The sequence below is a fragment of the Mus musculus genome, chromosome 6 (genome assembly GCF_000001635.26).
Source record: "Mus musculus strain C57BL/6J chromosome 6, GRCm38.p6 C57BL/6J".
NCBI classification, from domain to species: domain Eukaryota; kingdom Metazoa; phylum Chordata; class Mammalia; order Rodentia; family Muridae; genus Mus; species Mus musculus.
Window position 1 is genome coordinate 119257171 of NC_000072.6, and position 19000 is coordinate 119276170.

General features: G+C 47.2%; 1 protein-coding gene across 2 annotated transcripts in view; it reads left to right on the forward strand.

Annotated features, from left to right (window-relative positions):
* Nucleotides 1-19000, forward strand: part of Cacna2d4 (calcium channel, voltage-dependent, alpha 2/delta subunit 4) — a 115884-nt gene that overhangs the window by 20647 nt on the left and 76237 nt on the right. For both annotated transcript variants that reach the window (NM_001033382.3, NM_001347427.2), the window contains exons 7-13: nucleotides 10637-10697; nucleotides 11026-11176; nucleotides 13584-13658; nucleotides 14046-14135; nucleotides 14239-14352; nucleotides 14703-14781; nucleotides 17055-17188. In NM_001033382.3, coding sequence (NP_001028554.3) covers nucleotides 10637-10697; nucleotides 11026-11176; nucleotides 13584-13658; nucleotides 14046-14135; nucleotides 14239-14352; nucleotides 14703-14781; nucleotides 17055-17188 — 704 coding nt within the window. The remainder of the gene's footprint in view (nucleotides 1-10636; nucleotides 10698-11025; nucleotides 11177-13583; nucleotides 13659-14045; nucleotides 14136-14238; nucleotides 14353-14702; nucleotides 14782-17054; nucleotides 17189-19000) is intronic.

Below are 19000 nucleotides of genomic sequence, written 5' to 3' on the forward strand. Positions count from 1 at the left end.
ACACACACACACACGCACACACACACACACACCCTGCGCTATTATTTATCAGAGGTTAGCCCTAGTTTCTCCTCCATTTTCTACCTTTTAGTATCAATTAATGTGTGACTGTGAGACAGTAATGTTTCTATACATGTACATTTTTAATAAATCAGCCCATTGAATTCTGACCTCCTAAATTCTGATAAAAAAAAACCTTCTGATTATCTTATTGATATGAATCCCTCCTTTCCTGATGCTTTTAACGTCGTTTCCTTGTCTTTGACATTAGAAAGTTATGACTACAGTGTCTCTTAGAATTGGCCCTTTATGTCGAATTGAGGGAGGGGTTATATTTTTATACATCATCAATGTTATACATTTATATTTATAGAATTCATCAAATTTGAGAAGTTTGGGTTATTTCTTCATTATTTTCCTCCCTCGCCCTTCCCCTTCTCTTCCCCTCCCCCCCTTTCTCTCTGTCTCATTCTTCTCCTCCTGGGACTCCCCGCACTCATCACTGCACTCATCACTGCACTCCCCGCACACATCACTGCACTCATCACTGCACTCCCCGCACACATCACTGCACTCATCACTGCACTCCCCGCACACATCACTGCACTCATCACTGCACTCCCCCGCACACATCACTGCACTCATCACTGCACTCCCCGCACACATCACTGCACTCATCACTGCACTCCCCGCACACATCACTGCACTCTCTGCTAAACTTTATACTTTCTTCCCTCTCACTCACCAATCTCTATTGTCCAACCTTTGCATTCACTGACTGAGTTTTCTGTCTGCCAAAGTCTACCTTTGAAGAGTTGTAGTCTGTTTTTTCATTTTAGTTATGGTGTTTACGACTCCAGATTTTTCTTTTTAATCTTTTTAAATTTTTCCCCTGTTAATACTTCATTTTGTTCATACCGTTGCTTGGCTTTCCCTATGCCTTCCTCCATTCCTTTGTGTGTCTTGAAGACTCTTGCTAAGTCTCTGTCTGGTAGGTCTGCCATCTGGTGTTTCTCAGAGATGGTTCTATCTATTCCCAGTCCCTTGAATGGGCCACGCTTTTCTATTTCCTTGTATACAGCCTTGTGTTTTGTTTTTGTTTTCATTGAAAAGTGGGTATTTAAACCTAATCCTGCAGTAGTCCTGCAAATCAGATGCCCTTCTCCATGGTTTGTTACTGTTTTTCTTTTTCTTTTTTATTGTTTTAGGCTGACTCTGTGCTGAAGTATATATTTAAGGTCTCAGATTTTTTTTGATCACGTGCATGATCACTTTGATATATGCAGTTTGTTTTAAAATAGTCTTCCCTTTAATGCATGGCTCCAAGTATAGCAAAATGAGTTGATGGGAAAGAAAATACCTCATCTTTAAATTTTCTAGAAGTAACTTGGGGTAGGAGGAGGAACCCACACCAAAGTGAGAAGTGCAATGGACCCTCTATTTTGGGAAAGCCCAGTCTTTGGGGCCTGTAAGCTGTGTGTTAGCTGCTCTAAGAATACATGCACAGCTGCCTGCCACAGGACTGATATGGGAGGTGGGCAGCTACTGTGCTAGGCGCTGAAACAGAGAGACGATAACTACAATTTACCCTCAAAGAATTCTCCCCAAGGTGAAAGCCTTTAATAGACTCAAGCGTTCCAAAATAGTGATATCAGACATACTCAAACCATGCAATTATTGTCTAGGTGGGCAGGCTCCAGGGCCTCCCACTCAGCCATCTTTTCTTCCAGGATGCTTTCTCTGCTTCACTGGTTTTGAAGATTTATAAAGCCGGCTTAGTGTACGCGCTGTTAGAACTTGCTTTTTCATTCAGTTTAATGTCACCAGGATTCATCATCACAGTCTCTCCAACATCCTTGTCAACTATGGGCCGATTCCCACTCTTGTCTTTCACTTTTAGGAACAGTATTGCTCTGGACATGGACATGCATGCTCTCTCTCTCTCTCTCTCTCTCTCACACACACACACACACACACACACACACACACACACTGTGGATGACACAGAGGACCCCCTGCATGCTAGGCAATCATTCCACTGAGCCCTGTCCACCCTGTGAGTGTTTATCCTTTGAGGCTTGTTGCAGGTGTTTCCCTTGAGTCTGTATCTAGGAATAAATTTTCTAGGACTTAAGATCTCTAGGTATTCAACGCTGGAAAACAAATTGTTTTCCAAAACACTTGTATTACTAATAGTCCCTTAAGGTGATGAATAAGATATTGTACTGAATCACACTCTATCTGAGTATTGTTAAGCCTCAAAATTCTCTGTTAGTCTCTAATGGTATTTCACTATGGTCTGACATCACAGTTTCCTGAGCACGCAGTAAGAGCAGCCCTTCTCCATTCTTTGTCAGCCAGATGTGTTCCCTCTCTGTGAAAATCATATTGCATTTTGCCCACTTAACTCTTGGATCTTCTAATGTTAACCCATATTTGCATTCCTATTAATACCCTGACTTGATTTTAGCAAATTCTTTCATGCATTGCTACCTTGGACTCATTTTGTTTATGACTTTTGCATTTATACTTGCATGGTGGTTTGGACAGGGATGGCCCCCATAGACTTATGTGTCTGAATGCTTGGCCCATAAGGAATGACACTGGAAGTCAGACTGAATACATTTCTATGTTATGGTATGTATGGCTACAAGCCTATGGGGCCAGGGAGAGGATGCGGCGGTTTGAAAAAGAATGATCTCCATAGACTCACGTGTTTGAATGCTTAGCCCATAGCAAGTGGCATGATTAGGAGGTGTGGCCTTGTTGGGGTAGGTGTGGCCTTGTTGGAGGAAGTGTGCCACTGTAGGAGTGAGCTTTGAGGTCTCATATGTTCAAGCTAGGCCTAGTGTGGCAGTCTCCTGCTGCCTGCAGATCAAGATGTAGAACTCTCAACTTCTCCATCACAGCCGGGTGTGGTGGTTCACGCCTTTCACCTTTAATCCCAGCACTCGGGAAGTAGAGGCAGGCAGATTTCTGAGTTTGAGGCCAGCCTGGTCTACAAAGTGAGTTCCAGGACAGCCAGGGCTACACAGAGAAACCCTGTCTCAAAAACAACAACAACAACAGACAAAACAAAACAAAACAAAACAAAACAAAAAAAACTTCATCACTATGTCTGCAGGCTACCATGTTTCCCACCATGATGCTAATGGACTAAACTTCTAAAACTGTAAGCCAAGCCCCAATTAAATGTTGTCCTTTATAAGAGTTGCCATGGTCGTGGTGTCTCTTCACAGCAATAAAATCTTAACTAAGACAAATTCTAAGGAAAATGGTCATGTAAATTTCCTTTCTTGCCAGACATGGTGACTCACCACCTGTCACACCATCATTCAGGATGCTTAGACAAGAGAACAGATACAAGATGAAGCTCAGCCTGAGCTACACAGTGAATTCCAGGCAAGAGAGAGAGGGGAGGTGGGGAGAGAGAGAGAGAGAGAGAGAGAGAGAGAGAGAGAATTGTGATCTCAACATGTCAACATAAACATGAAAAGTTAGAACTAAAATGGATGAAAGAGGAAACTAAGAAACAAAGAAAGGCACAGGGTGGTTTCTGAAGGGCTGGAAGAGTGCTCACCCAGCATGCCCAGGGCCTTGGGTTTCACCCCAGCACTGAACAAGAACAACGGAGAGTTCCCAGAAAGAAGCCAATAGGTATAGAAACTATTTGGAAATTAATTTTAAAAAGCCGAATGTTATAAATTTAAAATAACATAATTTCATATACAGCAGACATTTAAAATTTAATATGAGATGCAGATACATTAATTTGAAAAACTCAGGTAAATGGATTAATTTTGAATTTAAAAACAAGTATTTCATTTAATTTTCAAGGAGAAATAGTAGGGCATGGTGATATACACACTTTTAATCCTAGCACTCGCAGAGGCAGAGGCAGTGGCAGAGAGGCAGAGAGGCAGAGAGAGGCAGAGAGAGACAGGCAGAGAGAGACAGAGAGGCAGAGAGAGGTAGAGAGAGAGAGGCAGAGAGGCAGAGAGAGAAGCAGAGAGAGGCAGAGAGGCAGAGAGAGAGGCAGAGAAGCAGAGAGAGAGAGGCAGAGAGGCAGAGAGGCAGAGAGAGGCAGGAGGCAGGAGGCAGGAGGCAGGAGGCAGGAGGCAGGAGGCAGGAGGCAGGAGGCAGAGGCAGGCAGATCTCTGTGCATTCAAGGACAACCTAGTCTACATAGTGAGTTCTAGGCCAGCTAGGGATACACGGTAAGACCCTGCATTAAAAATGGACAAAAGGAGAACTCTCAGCTCCTCTAGTGCCATGTCTGCCTGGATGCTGCCATGCTCCAGCCTTGGTGATAATGGACTGAACCTCTGAACCTGTAAGCCAGCTCCAATTAAATGTTGTCCTTTATAAGAGTTGCCTTGGTCATGGTCTCTCTTTGAAGCAATAAAACTCTAATTAAGAAAAAAAATGGACAAAAGGAGAAAGAAAGAAAGAAAGAAAGAAAGAAAGAAAGAAAGAAAGAAAGAAAGAAAGAAAGAAAGAAAGAAAGAAAGGAAGGAAGGAAGGAAGGAAGGAAGGAAGGAAGAAAGAAAGAAAGAAAGAAAGAAAGAAAGAAAGAAAGAAAGAAAGAGAAAGAGAGAGAAAGGAAGGAAGAAAGAAAGAAAGAAGAAAGAGAGAGAAAGAAAGAAAAAAAGAAAGAAAGAGAGAGAGAAAAGAAAGAGAGAAAGGAAGAAAGAAAGAAAGAAAGAAAGAAAGAAAGAAAGAAAGAAAGAAAGAAAGAGAAAGAGAGAAGAAAATGAAAAACTAGAAATACATATCAGTTTCATGTTAAACAAATTGAAGGTGTAAGTTTGAATTTCAAAAACACAATGGTTCTCTGTGCTTTATAAAATGACTAATTACGCTTTCAGAAAAATGATCACACTATTCTGATTCAAATAATTCCAGAAACCGTAAAAAGAAAAAATACTTCCCAATCTAGTCTATGAAGGAAGTCAGTTTCTGAAAATCTATTAAGGACAGCACAAGAAATGATTCACTTCTTTAGAGATGGATTGACAGATACACACAGAGAGAGGAGAGAGGGGCAGGGGGGGAGGGAGGGGAGAGAGAGAGAGAGAGAGAGAGAGAGAGAATGTGAATGAATTTCAGTCTATAGACCAGGTTGGTCTCAAACACTTTGACCTTGGTTTCTTTTTTAAATTTTATCCTTTTGTTACACTTGTTTCTTTGTCTGGCTGGCACACACATGCCACACGTAGCAAGAGCATGGAGGTCAGAGGACAAGCCCAGGACTCAGTTTTCTCCTTCACTCTATGGACCCCCAGGGATTGAACTCAGGCCATCAGCCTTGGCAGCATGGACCTTTATCCCGTAAGCCAGCTCACCAGCCTGACCTCGGGCTCCGGATCCTCCTGTCTCCACCCCCTTCCTGGTGCTAGGATAGCAGGCGTGTGCCAACCCTGCTGCATCTCCAGTCCAGGTTCCCCATGATTTCTCTAGTGTTGCTTTAGTTATTTGAGGCATAATTTTAATTTCCAAACATAAAGAGATTTCAAATTATGTTTTCACTATAAGTTCCAAAACCCTGGCTGAAGAGACAGCTCAGTGGGTGAGAGTGTCCATTGCCCTTGAAGAGGACCCAAGTTCAATACCCTGTGCTTATGTCAGGGTGGCTTACACCTGCCTGTAATTCCAGCTCCAGGGGAATCCTGAGACTTTGGCCTCCATGGACATTGGCAATCATGTGCATATATCCACATACAGACCCACACATATGTCTAGTTAAAAATAATACAATAAAGTCCTAACTTGGTTGCTTTGTGATCTGTGTAGTAATAACTGAAGTCAACTGAAACCGGTTTTAATGACCTGGTACACCCCAAGCTTTTTAACATCCTATGTGTGCTAGAGAGGAGTACATGAGTTCCTGGGGTAAAAAGAAAACCCTGCATCTTTGGCTCTGTCATTCTGATGGTTTTGTTTCCATTTTCTGGGTCGCTGTTGCTGTGTCTGCTTATTGTGTCTGGATTTTCATCACCCCCGACCCTGTCCAACACTTCATTTTAAATTGCTTTCTTGGATGTCAGAGAGTGGCATTCACATGACACATTTTTCCATCCCTTTGTTTTTAGTTTTTTAATGTCATTTTACCTTAGCCTTGTCTCTTAAAAGTACTTTATAGCTCTTAAATTTTTACCCAAATGGGCAATCTTTTGTTTGCACTGACTAGTTAATGGCATTTGCATTTTTGTTCTTGTTGGAGTGTGAAATCTTATTTTAAGTTTTTTGCTAGTCTCCTCATATTATTTCTTTTTAAATGGTCGCCGTTTTTGATAAATCTCCTTCATCCATTTTCCTCCTCCTTCTTGGTGTATCCATTTAAAAATAAGTTCCTCACCTGCTTCCAATCCTTCTGCAATTACTTTACAATCTCCTCAAACATATTTGACACAACAGAGCATTACAAATACATAATATTATCTTCCAACCAAAAGAATTCCTTCCAAGAAAGGACTTTCGAAGTTCTGTGTTCTCAGGGTCCCCAATGGAGGAGCTAGAGAAAGGGCCCAAGGAGCTGAAAGGGTTTGCGGCCCCATAAGAGGAACAACAATATGACCCAACCAGTACCCTCAGAGCTCCCAGGGACTAAACCACCAGCCAAAGAGCCACAGGATTCATGGCTCCAGCTGCATATGAAGCAGAAGATGGCCTATTTGGTCATCAGTGGGAGGAGAGGCCCTTGGTCCTGTGAAGGCTCTATGCCCCCAGTGTAGGGGAATGCCAGGACCAGGAAGTTGGAGTGGGTGGGTTGGTGAGCAGGGGCAGGAGAGAGGGAATAGGGGGTTTTTGGAGGAGAAACCAGGAAAGAGGATAACATTTGAAATGTAAATAAAGAAAATATCTAATAAAAAGAAGTTCTGTGCTCCTGACCCCTTCCCTGTCCTGATTACACTTTATCATCAACTAACATTTCAAACTTTTCATCTCCACAGATAAGATTACTATGCCTTAAAAATTGCAGTTTCTGTTCCCTCTCCCTTCGTGCACCCTGGGCTGTTCTTTCCAGCGTGTTTTCCCTCTTCTGGCAGCTGCCGCTCTGAAGGGTCCTCCAATGATAAGCTGCCTCCAAGTGTGTCTACCCGCAGGTGCTTCCTCTTGCCCTCGCTCTCCAGTGATGCTTCTCATTCGTAGTCGCATTCCTAAAGCAAGAGCAGTTTCCTCTCAGCATCCTAAGACATGTTTCCCTCTTCTGGCTCCCACTGGTGTTGAGGAATCTGCTAAAATGGCTGCTGTTCCTTCCCTGGGCGCTGTTGCAATGTGACTGTTTTCCGGAGGCTGTTCCCCGGCTTCATGCAGGTGCATGGGTATAGCTCCTTTACTGGGTTGAGATGCACCGTGCCTTTTGGGTATGGAAGTTGGGTTATCTATTCCAGAACATTTGTCAGCATCTCTTCTTTATCATTTTTGTTTTGTTTTTGTTTTGTTTTGTTTTGTTTCCAGTATGTGTATGTGTGTTTGCATGTGCATGTTGTATACGCTTGTGTGTTTTGTATGTGTATGTGTGTGTTGTGTGTGCCTGTTTGTGTATATGTGTATGAGTGTGTGTGTGTGTGTGTGTGTGTGCTGTGTGGACTTGTGTGTGTGTGTGTGTGTGTGTGTGTGTGTGTGTGTGTGTGTGCTGTGTGGACGTGTGTGTGTGTGTGTGTGTGTGTGTGTGTGTGTGCTGTGTGGACGTGTGTGTGTGTGTGTGTGTGTGTGTGTGTGTGTGTGTGTGTGTACAAGCATGCGCCTGTCATCATGTATGCAGGGGCCAGAGGTTGACATCAAGTGTCTTTCTCAATCATCTGCATCTTGTTGGGGGTGGACATGGTTTCTCACTGAACCTGGAGCCTGCTCGTTTGGCTTGACTGGCTGGCTAGCAAGTTCCCAGAAGCCTCCTGTCTCTGCACACACCCCAGGACAGGGACTATGGGCACATGAAACTACACCAGAGCTTTTACGTGAGGACTGGATATCCAAGCCCACGTTCCCAGGCTTGGAGGCAAGCACCTTACTGACCGAGTTGTCTCTCCAGCCCCACAACATCTCTGCAATCATGGTCTTCCTCTCAGCTCGCTCCTTTTCCTTTCTGCACTTCCAGTGGGGTATTTACTAGATCTTCCCATTCTAGAATCAACAAAACTCTAAACTAATCTTTCAAATATTGAATTTTCTCTCTCCCTGTTCTGTCTTCTTACTAGGATATTTCTTTTAGCTTAGACTTTTTTCATCTTTAAAAGTTTCATAACTTAAAATAATATCTCCTCCTCCTTGTCTACCTCATCTTCTTCGTCCTCCTCTTCCTCTCCCTCCCTTTGTTCTTCACAGGGTCTCACTAGCCAGCCCTTGCTGGCTGACCTCCAACTCATAGACATCCTCCTGCCTCATCTTTTGAGTGTTGGGATTAAAGGCGTGCTCCGCAACTCCCAGCTTGCTTGCTTGCTTGCTTGCTTGCTTGCTTGCTTGCTTGCTTGCTTGCTTGCTTGCTTGCTTTGAAAGAGGGTGTCCCTATTACATACCTCCTGGAACTTGCTCTGTAGACCAGGTTGGCCCAGGACTCACAGGATCTGCCTGCCTCTGCCATCACCCGGCTTAGTTTCCTCACTCTTCATCTTTTCTCCTTGACTGTTCTCTGTGGCTTCTCAAACCCTCTGTGCTGATTGGTTTCTCCTCAGTATGACAGAGTACCTGAAATAATGAGCTCATGAGGGAGGCGGGGTTATTTTGGCTCATGTTGTCAGAAGTTGTCATTGGTCACCTGGCCCTGGCCCTTTGGGCCCATGACAATACAGAACATCATGATAGGATACATGGTAAAGCAAAGCAACTTAGGCTATGGTGACAGAGAAATCAAAAGGGAAAAAAGTGGAGCAGGGTCCCAATAACCACTTCAAGGCCACACCAATGACCTAACTTCCTCCCAGTAGAGCAACATTTCAAGATTCCCCACAGGACACCACGCACTAGGGACCAGGCCTTTAGTAGACAAGTACTGGGGACATTTCAGATGCAGATGATGTAACATGCCCGGCCTGTACCTTGTATTTGGTGGCTGCACTATCTGTAGCTCTTGGGAAGGTACCTCCTAAGGCCTTGATTTCACTGCCTCTCACTCTTGTTCCTCGTGCCTTTGGTCATCTTCGTGTGTGAGCCAGTGCTGCTTGCACTCTGGGGAAATCCTATCGGCCTGGAACCATGAGGGAAGGAGTAATGAGGGCTTGGGGAAGGAGGGAGGGTGAGATGGAGGGAGGGAACCTTCATTTCTGTTTCCTCTTGAAGGTAAGGCATCCAGGCCTGTCGGAGCCCTCTCTTCTCAGGTTTTGATTCAGGCCAAGATCATCAGCTCAGCTACTCCTCCTCACAGTTCTGAAACCAAGTTTCTCATGACCCCACTGCTGTCAATCTCAGATCAAAGTCCCATGACCCCACTGCTGTCAGTCTGAAATCTGTCAGTCTGAGATCGATCCATGACCTCGCTGCTGTCAGTGTGGCCTTGGGAGGACTTGGCTTTTCTAACCACCTGTAGTCTAGGTCAAAACCACACCACACAAGTCCCATCAAGCCTGGCCTTTGTTCCTGTCTGCTTTCTTCCTTCAAGACCTTGGCTTAAGCCAGGCATGGTGGCGCACGCCTTTAATCCCAGCACTCAGGAGGCAGAGGCAGGCAGATTTCTGAGTTCGAGGCCAGCCTGGTCTACAGAGTGAGTTCCAGGACAGCCAGGGCTACACAGAGAAACCCTGTCTCCAAAAAACAACAACAACAACAACAACAAAACAAAAAACAAAAACAAAAAAACCCTTGGCTTCTGGCTACTCCCATACCATGGAGAATCCATTGACACTTGTTGATCTCGGGAAATGGCCCTGAAGCCCCAGCCTCCTCTGATCCCACTTGCCATCAAACCCTGAAGCCCCTCAGAGGCAGCAAGGCTGCTGGGTTTTGCCTCCACGCTTTGTCTAGCATATCACAATCCCATCTGTTCTTCCCACTCATTTTGAACCCATTATTCCTGATTATGGAGGTCTTTCTCTGCGGAGGATTTATGCATCGTGCTGCTGTGGGGATTTGTGTGCATTTATCCCAACTAATGTTTAGACAAAGAGACAAAATCCAACCCCTGCACTCTGCTAGGGTTCAAGCAAGGTCTCTCAGGCCCTTCACTTCATCCAGGAGACAGCTATTGAACACCTACTCTGCTTTGCGCCAGGAGTTCCTCAAATCAAATTACTTAGTAACGTATTTTCTGAGCCCAGGAGGGACCACACATGCTAATGAGCCACCTGGCTGGGGTAGAACCAGTCAGAGCACTGGCTCTCACTGCTGTGCCCATGGCCAGATGGGTATGGCCCCCACAGCTCTTCTTCTTTATCTGATATGAGGTTTAGCCTCACAAACAAGCAGCAGAACGGGTGGATCTCCACTGTGGCTCTGACAGTCTTGATAGAAAGTATCTTCCTTCCTATCAAAAGTAAGTGGCCTCCATCCTTCCAGCTGCTGCAGTTTACAGGGTGTAGCTTAGCACCCTCAGCATGTTCTCCATATCAGAAGCAGAACCTGTCCTGGGGGTTAGTCAGCAACAGCCAGGGCCTCCGGGCAACTCACTGGGCTGGTGAGAAATGCAGCCTTGTTTCCCCAGGAATAAAGTGGATGCCTGATGAAAACGGAGTCATCGCCTTCGACTGCAGAAACCGTGGCTGGTAAGCACTCCCAGAGGAGAGGTACTGTGCCCCAGCACCTCTCTTTCATCCTTTGGGCTTGCCTTGGCTTTCTTGCACCCTCCCCAACTCAGAGGCTTGGGAAGGGACCTCAGTGGTTTAATCCAACCAAGGAATAAGAAGGCTTACTTCCAATCTCAGCACCCCAGCAGCCTCCATGTCCAGGGGTCACAACACACAGTGAAGGACAAGGGGGCACTGGCCTAAACTTGGGGAAACCCATGGGCCAGACCAAATAAATGAACTGGAGTTTCCCAGCCAGGTGCAGTACAGCCTTGGCCTCCCTCCCATTGCCTTTCTTTCTGATAAGGTACATACAAGCTGCCACATCTCCCAAAGACATCGTAATTCTGGTGGACATTAGCGGCAGCATGAAGGGGCTGAGGATGGCTATCGCCAAGCACACCATTACCACCATATTGGACACCCTGGGAGAGAACGACTTCGTGAACATCATCGCGGTAATGGTGGCTTCCTGTTCTGCAGTGGCTCTCTGCTCTCACCTGCTCTGGGAAAATATTCTTTCCCTGTACCATTGTTGTGCTCAGATTGCAAAAACCCCAAAGAGACCACCAGGAACCATGATTCGGACACAAGCACATGAGGGTCTTTATTCAAGCTCGCGCTTGGGCCATGCTCCCTTTCTGATGGAACAGGAAGGAGAGTGACCCTCCCCTCAGCTCTAGGTGAAGTGGGTTTATAAAGGAAAAAAACGCAAGCAGGGGTTTCTAAGCCTTGGCATTACATGAGAGGGTAAAGGGATTTTCTTTCCCGGAGCCCAAGGATGGAGGCCATGTCACTTCAAGAAAAGCAGACTGTAGCCTTCTAGACAGTAGTTTTCTCCAAGGATAGCAGTTTAAAATAGCATTTGGAGGACAAGACGGAATGTGTCCTGCTGATTTTGCCTCTTCGTTGGCCATGTCTCTCTAAGGGCAAGTTAACTCAGAATGAAGTCTTAAAAACAAAATGGGGGCTGGTGAGATGGCTCAGTGGGTAAGAGCACCCGACTGCTCTTCCAAAGGTCCGGAGTTCAAATCCCAGCAACCACATGGTGGCTCACAACCATCCGTAATGAGATCTGATGCCCTCTTCTGGTGTGTCTGAAGACAGCTACAGTGTACTTACATATAATAAATAATAAATAAATCTTTTAAAAAAAAAAATGGAGCTGGGAATGGTGGCGCATGCCTTTAATCCCAGCACTCCGGAGGCAGAGGCAGGCAGATTTCTGAGTTCAAGTCCAGCCTGATCTACGGAGTGAGTTCCAGGACAGCCAGAGATATACAGAGAAACCCTGTCTTGAAAAAAAAATGGAGTTTATTCTGCTACCTCAGTCCCTTCCCTATAAGAGCCTGTGTTTCCAGCCACAGGTGCTTCCCGCCACAGAGGGACACCTCCCTCCACATTGAGGACTCCTGAAGTAGCACCCACAGTCTGCCTGGGGTTTTACAAGGTTGCATTACAAGGCCCCTAAAAGCATCTGAACTTATTTGTGAATGTGCACACCCCTCGTGGAGGCCACATTCTCCAGGAGCGCCTCAGTGTCTGGGCTCTGCTACAGAGAACCACCAGCCTTTGCAGTGCCGGGGACCTGCCATGGGCTCCTGGCAGGATGGCTACTGGCAACCTCCCATCCACAGGTGGCCGGGTGGTCTTAGGTGCTTGCTCTGTTATGACTCCTCTCCCTTTCCTTATCCCATAAACCCAGATACACAGACAGAAAGGAGATGCATAAAAGCAAGGGGCTGAGTGCTTGAAAGTACAACCAAACAGGGACCGCTTGAGTTCCATGGAAGCAGCGTTGACAACACCCCTGGGGCGCCATTCTGAAGGCTACTTGATCCAAAATCCTTTATCAGCCTGTATGGTTGCTGCCATTTCTAGCTGTTGCTGGAATTTATGTACCATGTAGACAAGCTTAGGCAAGAGTGTCTTGCTTCAGAATGATCCTGTTGGGGGATCCAGACCCTGAGCTGCTACCCAAGGCTCAGCTTACCCGTGGCATCACTCCTAGACAACCCCTCCCTGGGTTGACTTCCGCCCCTATCTCAGAACCTGTACCAACAGGATGGCCACATAAACGTGTTCCATACTCTACCAGGGAGGGGAAGTGCACTGTCCCTCAATGCCTGCAGCTTTTCTGTCCCATACTCTGCCCTGTAGAGAGACTCCTAGGAAGGACACTCACTCCCAGCTCTCCTGATGTAGCCCTAGCTCTTCAGTGATGCGGTTACTGCATCTTCTCTCTCCCATCTTCCTTAAGCAGAAAGTGGGTTAAAGACCCTGAAATCTGTATTCTAACTACCAGAGAGAATAAGAAAAGGGGACAGTAATAATTCATGTTTCTCCCTATGGGTAGCTAGATGACCGTCTACATGTATGGAGACAGAGAGAAAGAGTGAGTGTGTAACTAGCTTGGTGGCCCAAACCTATACTCTCAGGATTCTAGAAACCAAGCCAAGAGATAGGACTTGAATTTCAAGCCAGCCTGGGCTGCATAATGAGACCTTCTATCAAAGAACAACACACAGTAGTTTGGAATCCCTACTCAGACTGGGGTGGGATCTATGCAAGGGAGGCTCAGGGATTGGTGGAAAGTGCCTGCCTGTACACATAGGAGTTCACTCAGGATTGGCAGGTTCTCAGCACACTCTAGAAGGTGCACCTCACATCTGAACCAGGATTTGGGGAACAGTTTTAGAGTCAAGATCCTCTGCTTACTCTGTTCAGGCACCCCGAGATAGTGCTGCTCAGTTGCCCAGGTGAGACATCTGCTTTCTCTCTCTCTCTCTCTCTCTCTCTCTCTCTCTCTCTCTCTCTCTCTCTCTCTCTTTCTCTCTCTCTCTCTCTCCTTTACTTGGCTTGCAGTACAATGACTACGTCCACTACATTGAGCCCTGCTTCAAAGGCATCCTTGTCCAAGCAGATCGAGACAACCGAGAGGTGAGTGTCCACCACAGCCCGAAGTTCCCGTCAGGGTTAGGGAAGGTATCTGTGAAGACTGCTATACAGTGCCCTGCCCCCACATGGCCCCTGGGGAGAGCAAAGCCAGTCGGTGGTTACCCTGGACAGTACACGCTCTGGTTAGCTTCATCCTTGGCACTGTCTTCTAGGAGAAGAGAGATTGACACACTTACTTCATCTTTGGGCATTTGAGACACATGGACTCAAGTGAATGTGGTTGGCTGCCCCTGTGGAGCTAGGGTCTTGCAGCCAGGCACTGATAACATTTCTAAGCACCCTCCCCAGTCAGGAGCAGACAGAAGGATTCCTGGGCCCACTTAATCCTCTGAGCCTCATCTTGTATCTACATGTCCCCCACCCTGACAGCATTTCAAGCAGTTGGTGGATGAGCTGATGGTCAAAGGTGTGGGTGTCGTGAGTCAAGCTCTAATTGAAGCTTTCGAGATCCTGAAACAGGTACCAACTGCTGGCGGGAGCCCGGGAGGGCGGGGGTAGAGGAAGGCCGTATTGCAGCTGTTAGGTTGTGGCCTGTGATGACAGCCTCATCCCTGTCCCTCAGTTCCAAGAGTCCAAACAAGGAAGTCTCTGCAACCAGGCCATCATGCTTATCACCGATGGGGCTGTGGAAGACTATGAGCCCGTGTTTGAGACCTATAACTGGCCAGACCGAAAGGTACTGACTCCTACTGGAAGGCAGGGGAAAGGGGGCCTCTTCTGATGCCAAGGGGGCGTTCCCCTAAATCATAGTAGTCTTGTGTGTAGTACAACCCCAAGTTCGATATTGACTCCCATTAGATTTGTTTACCTGTTCCCGTATGTTCTGAGTATCCCAAAGTTACAGCAGCCTGGGCCCAGAGGAGGGATGTAAGAGGCTGCAGGGCAGAGAGAGGACCAGCGTGGTTTTGAGACATAAGAACTGTTCCATGCTCACTGGGACCCTGGCATGGCCCTAGATGTGAGCCCTTCATAAATGACACTGATGCTGCCTGCAGCTGCTAACTCGGACCTGTCTCTTATGGACAGGTCCGAGTTTTCACTTACCTTATTGGAAGAGAAGTGACTTTCGCTGACCGCATGAAGTGGATCGCCTGCAACAATAAAGGTAAGTGACTTTGTGAAACACTCTGCAGTCCACACGGAGACAGTGGGACAGCATTACCGAGGGCCAAGCTTCTGGCCAGAGGCCTCTTCAGGAGCAGTACAGTGCAGTCTGTCCCCCGTTGTTCAGAGAAAGGGAGGGCAGATTTCTCTGAAGCAGGAGCAGACAGTCCATCAACCCTGCAGGGACTCCAGGCTTATAGTCGTCCAAAGTGCAAAGCAGAGGCCACTTACACAAGAGAATGGTCTCCTCAAACAAAGCATTGTACAAATACACAACACAGAAGACAGGGCGGGAAGCAAGAAGGGACCGACGTTTTCAAAGTCAGCTCTCTCAGGCCCCACGTTCATTCCTATTGTGGCAAATTAAGGCATTGAGTCTTTTCAAAGACAAAAGCAGAAGGTCGCCTTTTCTTTTCCTTATATGTGTGCACACATTGGGGAAACATGGGTATGTGTGTGTGCATGTGTGTGGAGGCCAGAGGACAGATGTCAGGAGGAGTTGTTCCTGAGAAGGGACCATCCATGTTGGTTTTTTTGAAAGAGGATTTCTCTTACCAGTTGAGCTAGACTGGCTACCTGGGGAGGGTCAGGGAGCCACCCATCTCTGCCTCCCCAGCACTAGATTGTAAGGGCAAGGCAGCACACCCAGATTTTTTAAAACATGGATTCTAGGGATGAGAGTCAGGTCTCTGTGCTTGGCAAGTGCTTTACTGACTGATCCGTTACTCCAGCCCCTATTTATTTCTTGATTGATTTTTTTCCTGAGGGTGGTTAACTTTTTTTAACTTTACACTTACTTACTTATTCTTTGTGTGTGTGTGTGTGTGTGTGTGTGTGTGTGTGTGTGTATGTGTGTATGTGTGTGTATGTGTCTGTGTATGTGTATGTGTATATGTGTGTGTGTGTGTATGTGTATGTGTGTATGTGTGTGTATGTATATCTGTGTGTGTATGTGTGTGTGTATGTGTATGTGTATGTGTGCATGCCCATCTATACACATGCCCAGTCACATACATGTGGGGGTCGGAGGACAACCTGTGGAAGTCAGTTCTCTCCTTCAATCATGCAGGTTCCAGGGATTGAACCTTACTAGGTGTTCAGACTTCTTGGCAAGTACCCCTACCCACTGAGACTTCTTAACAACCCTATTTATTAGTTTTACAAGATAGGCTATTGCTGGAGAGCCCAAAACGACTACAAGTCATGGTGATCGTCCTGCCTCAGCCTCCCAAGTGTTGGGATCACATGTACCAGTTACCACACACAAGTCAGTACTTTCCCTGGAACAATGTTGTGTGTGTGTGTGTGTGTGTGTGTGTGTGTGTGTGTGTGTGTACGCCAAGAGTTCTCTTCTATCTGGAATCAGAACCCATGACCTGGGCTTGCAATGCAATTCTGTTGATTCAACAAAAATTTACTGTGAGTTTACTTTGTACCCAGTGCTGCTCAAAGGCTGTGGCTTAAGGGTGATGGGACAAATGGCTCAATCTTTTTTTTTTTTTTTTTAAGATTTATTTATTTATTTATGTAAGTACACTGTAGCTGTTTTCAGACACTCCAGAAGAGGGTGTCAGATCTTGTTACAGATGGTTGTGAGCCACCATGTGGTTGCTGGGATTTGAACTCCGGACCTTCGGAAGAGCAGTCGGGTGCTCTTACCCACTGAGCCATCTCACCAGCCCCAAATGGCTCAATCTTGACCTTGGTGTAACCAGCATGTGTCCCTCGGTTCCAATATGACTTGAATGTGTCATGAAGGCACCAAGGCATGCACTGGACAGGGTGCAGGCTGGACAGGATGCAGGCTGGGCAGAGTGCAGGCTGGGCAGGCTTGAAGGGTCTTTCACATCAAGGGAATAGCATGTTCTAGGCATGAGGCGTGGTAGAAAGCAAACTGTCCCACTTTGCTGTCATGTGGAACGAATGGCTCAGGGAAGTGGTGGGAAATGAGAACGAAAGTTACTAAACGGTGCACAGCCTCATCAGCCAGGTGCCCTTCTCAGTAGCGCTGAGGCTACCTTCATTGCTGAAGCTGAAGCTCCTGCTGTTAGTTGGGGGAAATATTAGCGATGGGAAGGTTCCCCCAAGGTCTTCCAAACTGGAGCAGAGAAGGCCTTTCTTTGTCTTGTACTAGGAGACAAGGCATGGCCATCAGGAAGGAAAGGGGCCCAGCTAGGAGCACCCAGAAGCTGGAAGTGAGCATGGTCCCTACAGAGGAACTGAGTAAAAGCTTGTCCTTTGCATCCTGTGGTCACAGAGCCTTGTCCTCTCCAGGCTACTACACACAGATCTCCACACTGGCGGATGCGCAGGAGAGCGTGATGGAGTACCTGCATGTGCTTAGCCGCCCCATGGTCATCAACCATGACCACGACATCATCTGGACAGAGGCTTACATGGACAGCCGGGTGCGCACGATGATGGGTCCAGATGGGCAGGGGGGCCAGAGTTAAGGGGAGGAGCAAGCGGTGACATCTTGGTCCGGAGAGTCTAACGTTGTGCCTCCATAGGAGGAGGCATCAAGTGTGACAAAAAGCCTTCTGTCACGTCCTTCCCTCACAGCCCTCAGCCTAAGCTGCAGCCTCGCTCTGTGCCCACCTGCCCCAGAGGCCTAGATCCCTGCGCAACAGACACCCTACCCCTGTGCTCCTGGTCACTCCACATTACTCTCCATACTGTCCTCTCCTGCCAGCCATGGGAAGAGAATATTCACACCAGTGGTTCACCATTCTGTAGCATGTCACAGGCTGGAAGAGGTGATATCTTGTGCAGAGGAATAAAGATATCCAAGATGGGAGGTCACGAAAGATGTTTTGGGGGATGTGAGGGAGACCTTCCTGCCTCTTCCCAGGTCGCACCTACATGTAGCCGCCTGCCTTGGGACAATAAGCAAACTAGGATTAAGACCTGACAACAGTGGCTTAGATAAGACCAAGGCAGAGAAAAAGCGTAGAGGTTTAGTGCTGGCCATCTCAGAGCTGGTAAGGCTTCTGCTCACAGGAACCCAGGCTCCTTCCTCCAGCCCAAGCCCCAACTCCCTGCTTCTCAGGGCTAGCGTAGACAATCCTGATGAGCCCCTTAAAGGAGACCACTCAGGAGTCCTCCTGGCTCACACACTTACCTCTTGCTGACCTCAAACCCGTGTTGCCTCCCAAGCTACCGAGGTGGCTGAGAAGACACCATGCCCTTTTGGCTTTTCTTTTCCTGTACTCTGTATCTGAGGACAAGGGCACATGCACTCTAGCATATAACCATAGCTATAAACCACCTTGCCAAGCTGGGACCAAAAGCCTTAGGAATCCATTCTCAAGTTCCTTCAGTGCATCTGACCTGCTGGAGCAGGCTCTTCCCGGAAGCCTTGCCCAGGGGACCCCATCTGTCACACACTGATGGCTGAGACCGCAGGGAAGAACCTTCTCCATTTGTTGTCCCCTCTATTGTCCGGGTGCCTGTTGGTCACAGGCTATCTGACCCTGGTTGGAGAAATGGGAGGGGAAAAGGGAGAGGTAAGAAGAGAGAGGCTAATGCCTGCTTTGGTACTGTCTTGACATCCCTACATTGCATGTGTACACTCATCCCTTCTTGCTTGTCCCTCCTCCATCCATCCCTGCCTCCCGCCCCCAGCCCAGCGTGTGCTCCCTGGGCCTCTCTCCCGTGTGTATATTATGGGCATGCTGGGGACCTGGTAGAAGGAAGTCTGAGAACTTGCAATTCGAGAGGAAACTGGGCTGTGGACAGTGGTGGCCACACCTAGGTAGTAGTCACACTTAGGTAGCAGGCAAGTGTGAGCCTCGCAGAGGAATTAGGAAGGAGGGGACAGTGGCAGAGATAAATAAAGCCTTGCTTCACTAAGCTACTGTGCAAATGATTTCAGGCAGTTCCTGTCAGCCCTACTGAGCTGACAGGAACTGAGTTACTCCACACTCAGCATGGCCTCCCAGGATCAGTGTTTGTCTCTGCCTGGAGATGAAGGCACAGTTTTATCTTCACTTAAGAAAAAAAGCCCTCTGTCCCCTCAGTTAAAGCCCCTGCTATCACATCTCTCCAAGCCTCCCCTTACTTATCCTCTGCATTGTGGACATCCCTGAAAACCAGGCCCATGTGCAGATGCCTGGAGCCTTCGGGTTAAGACAGTAGTTCACTGAGAGGACAGGTAACCTGTACCATGATCCAGAGCCAAGGGCACGGGGATAGCACACGCTGCCCAAGCATGGGGCGAG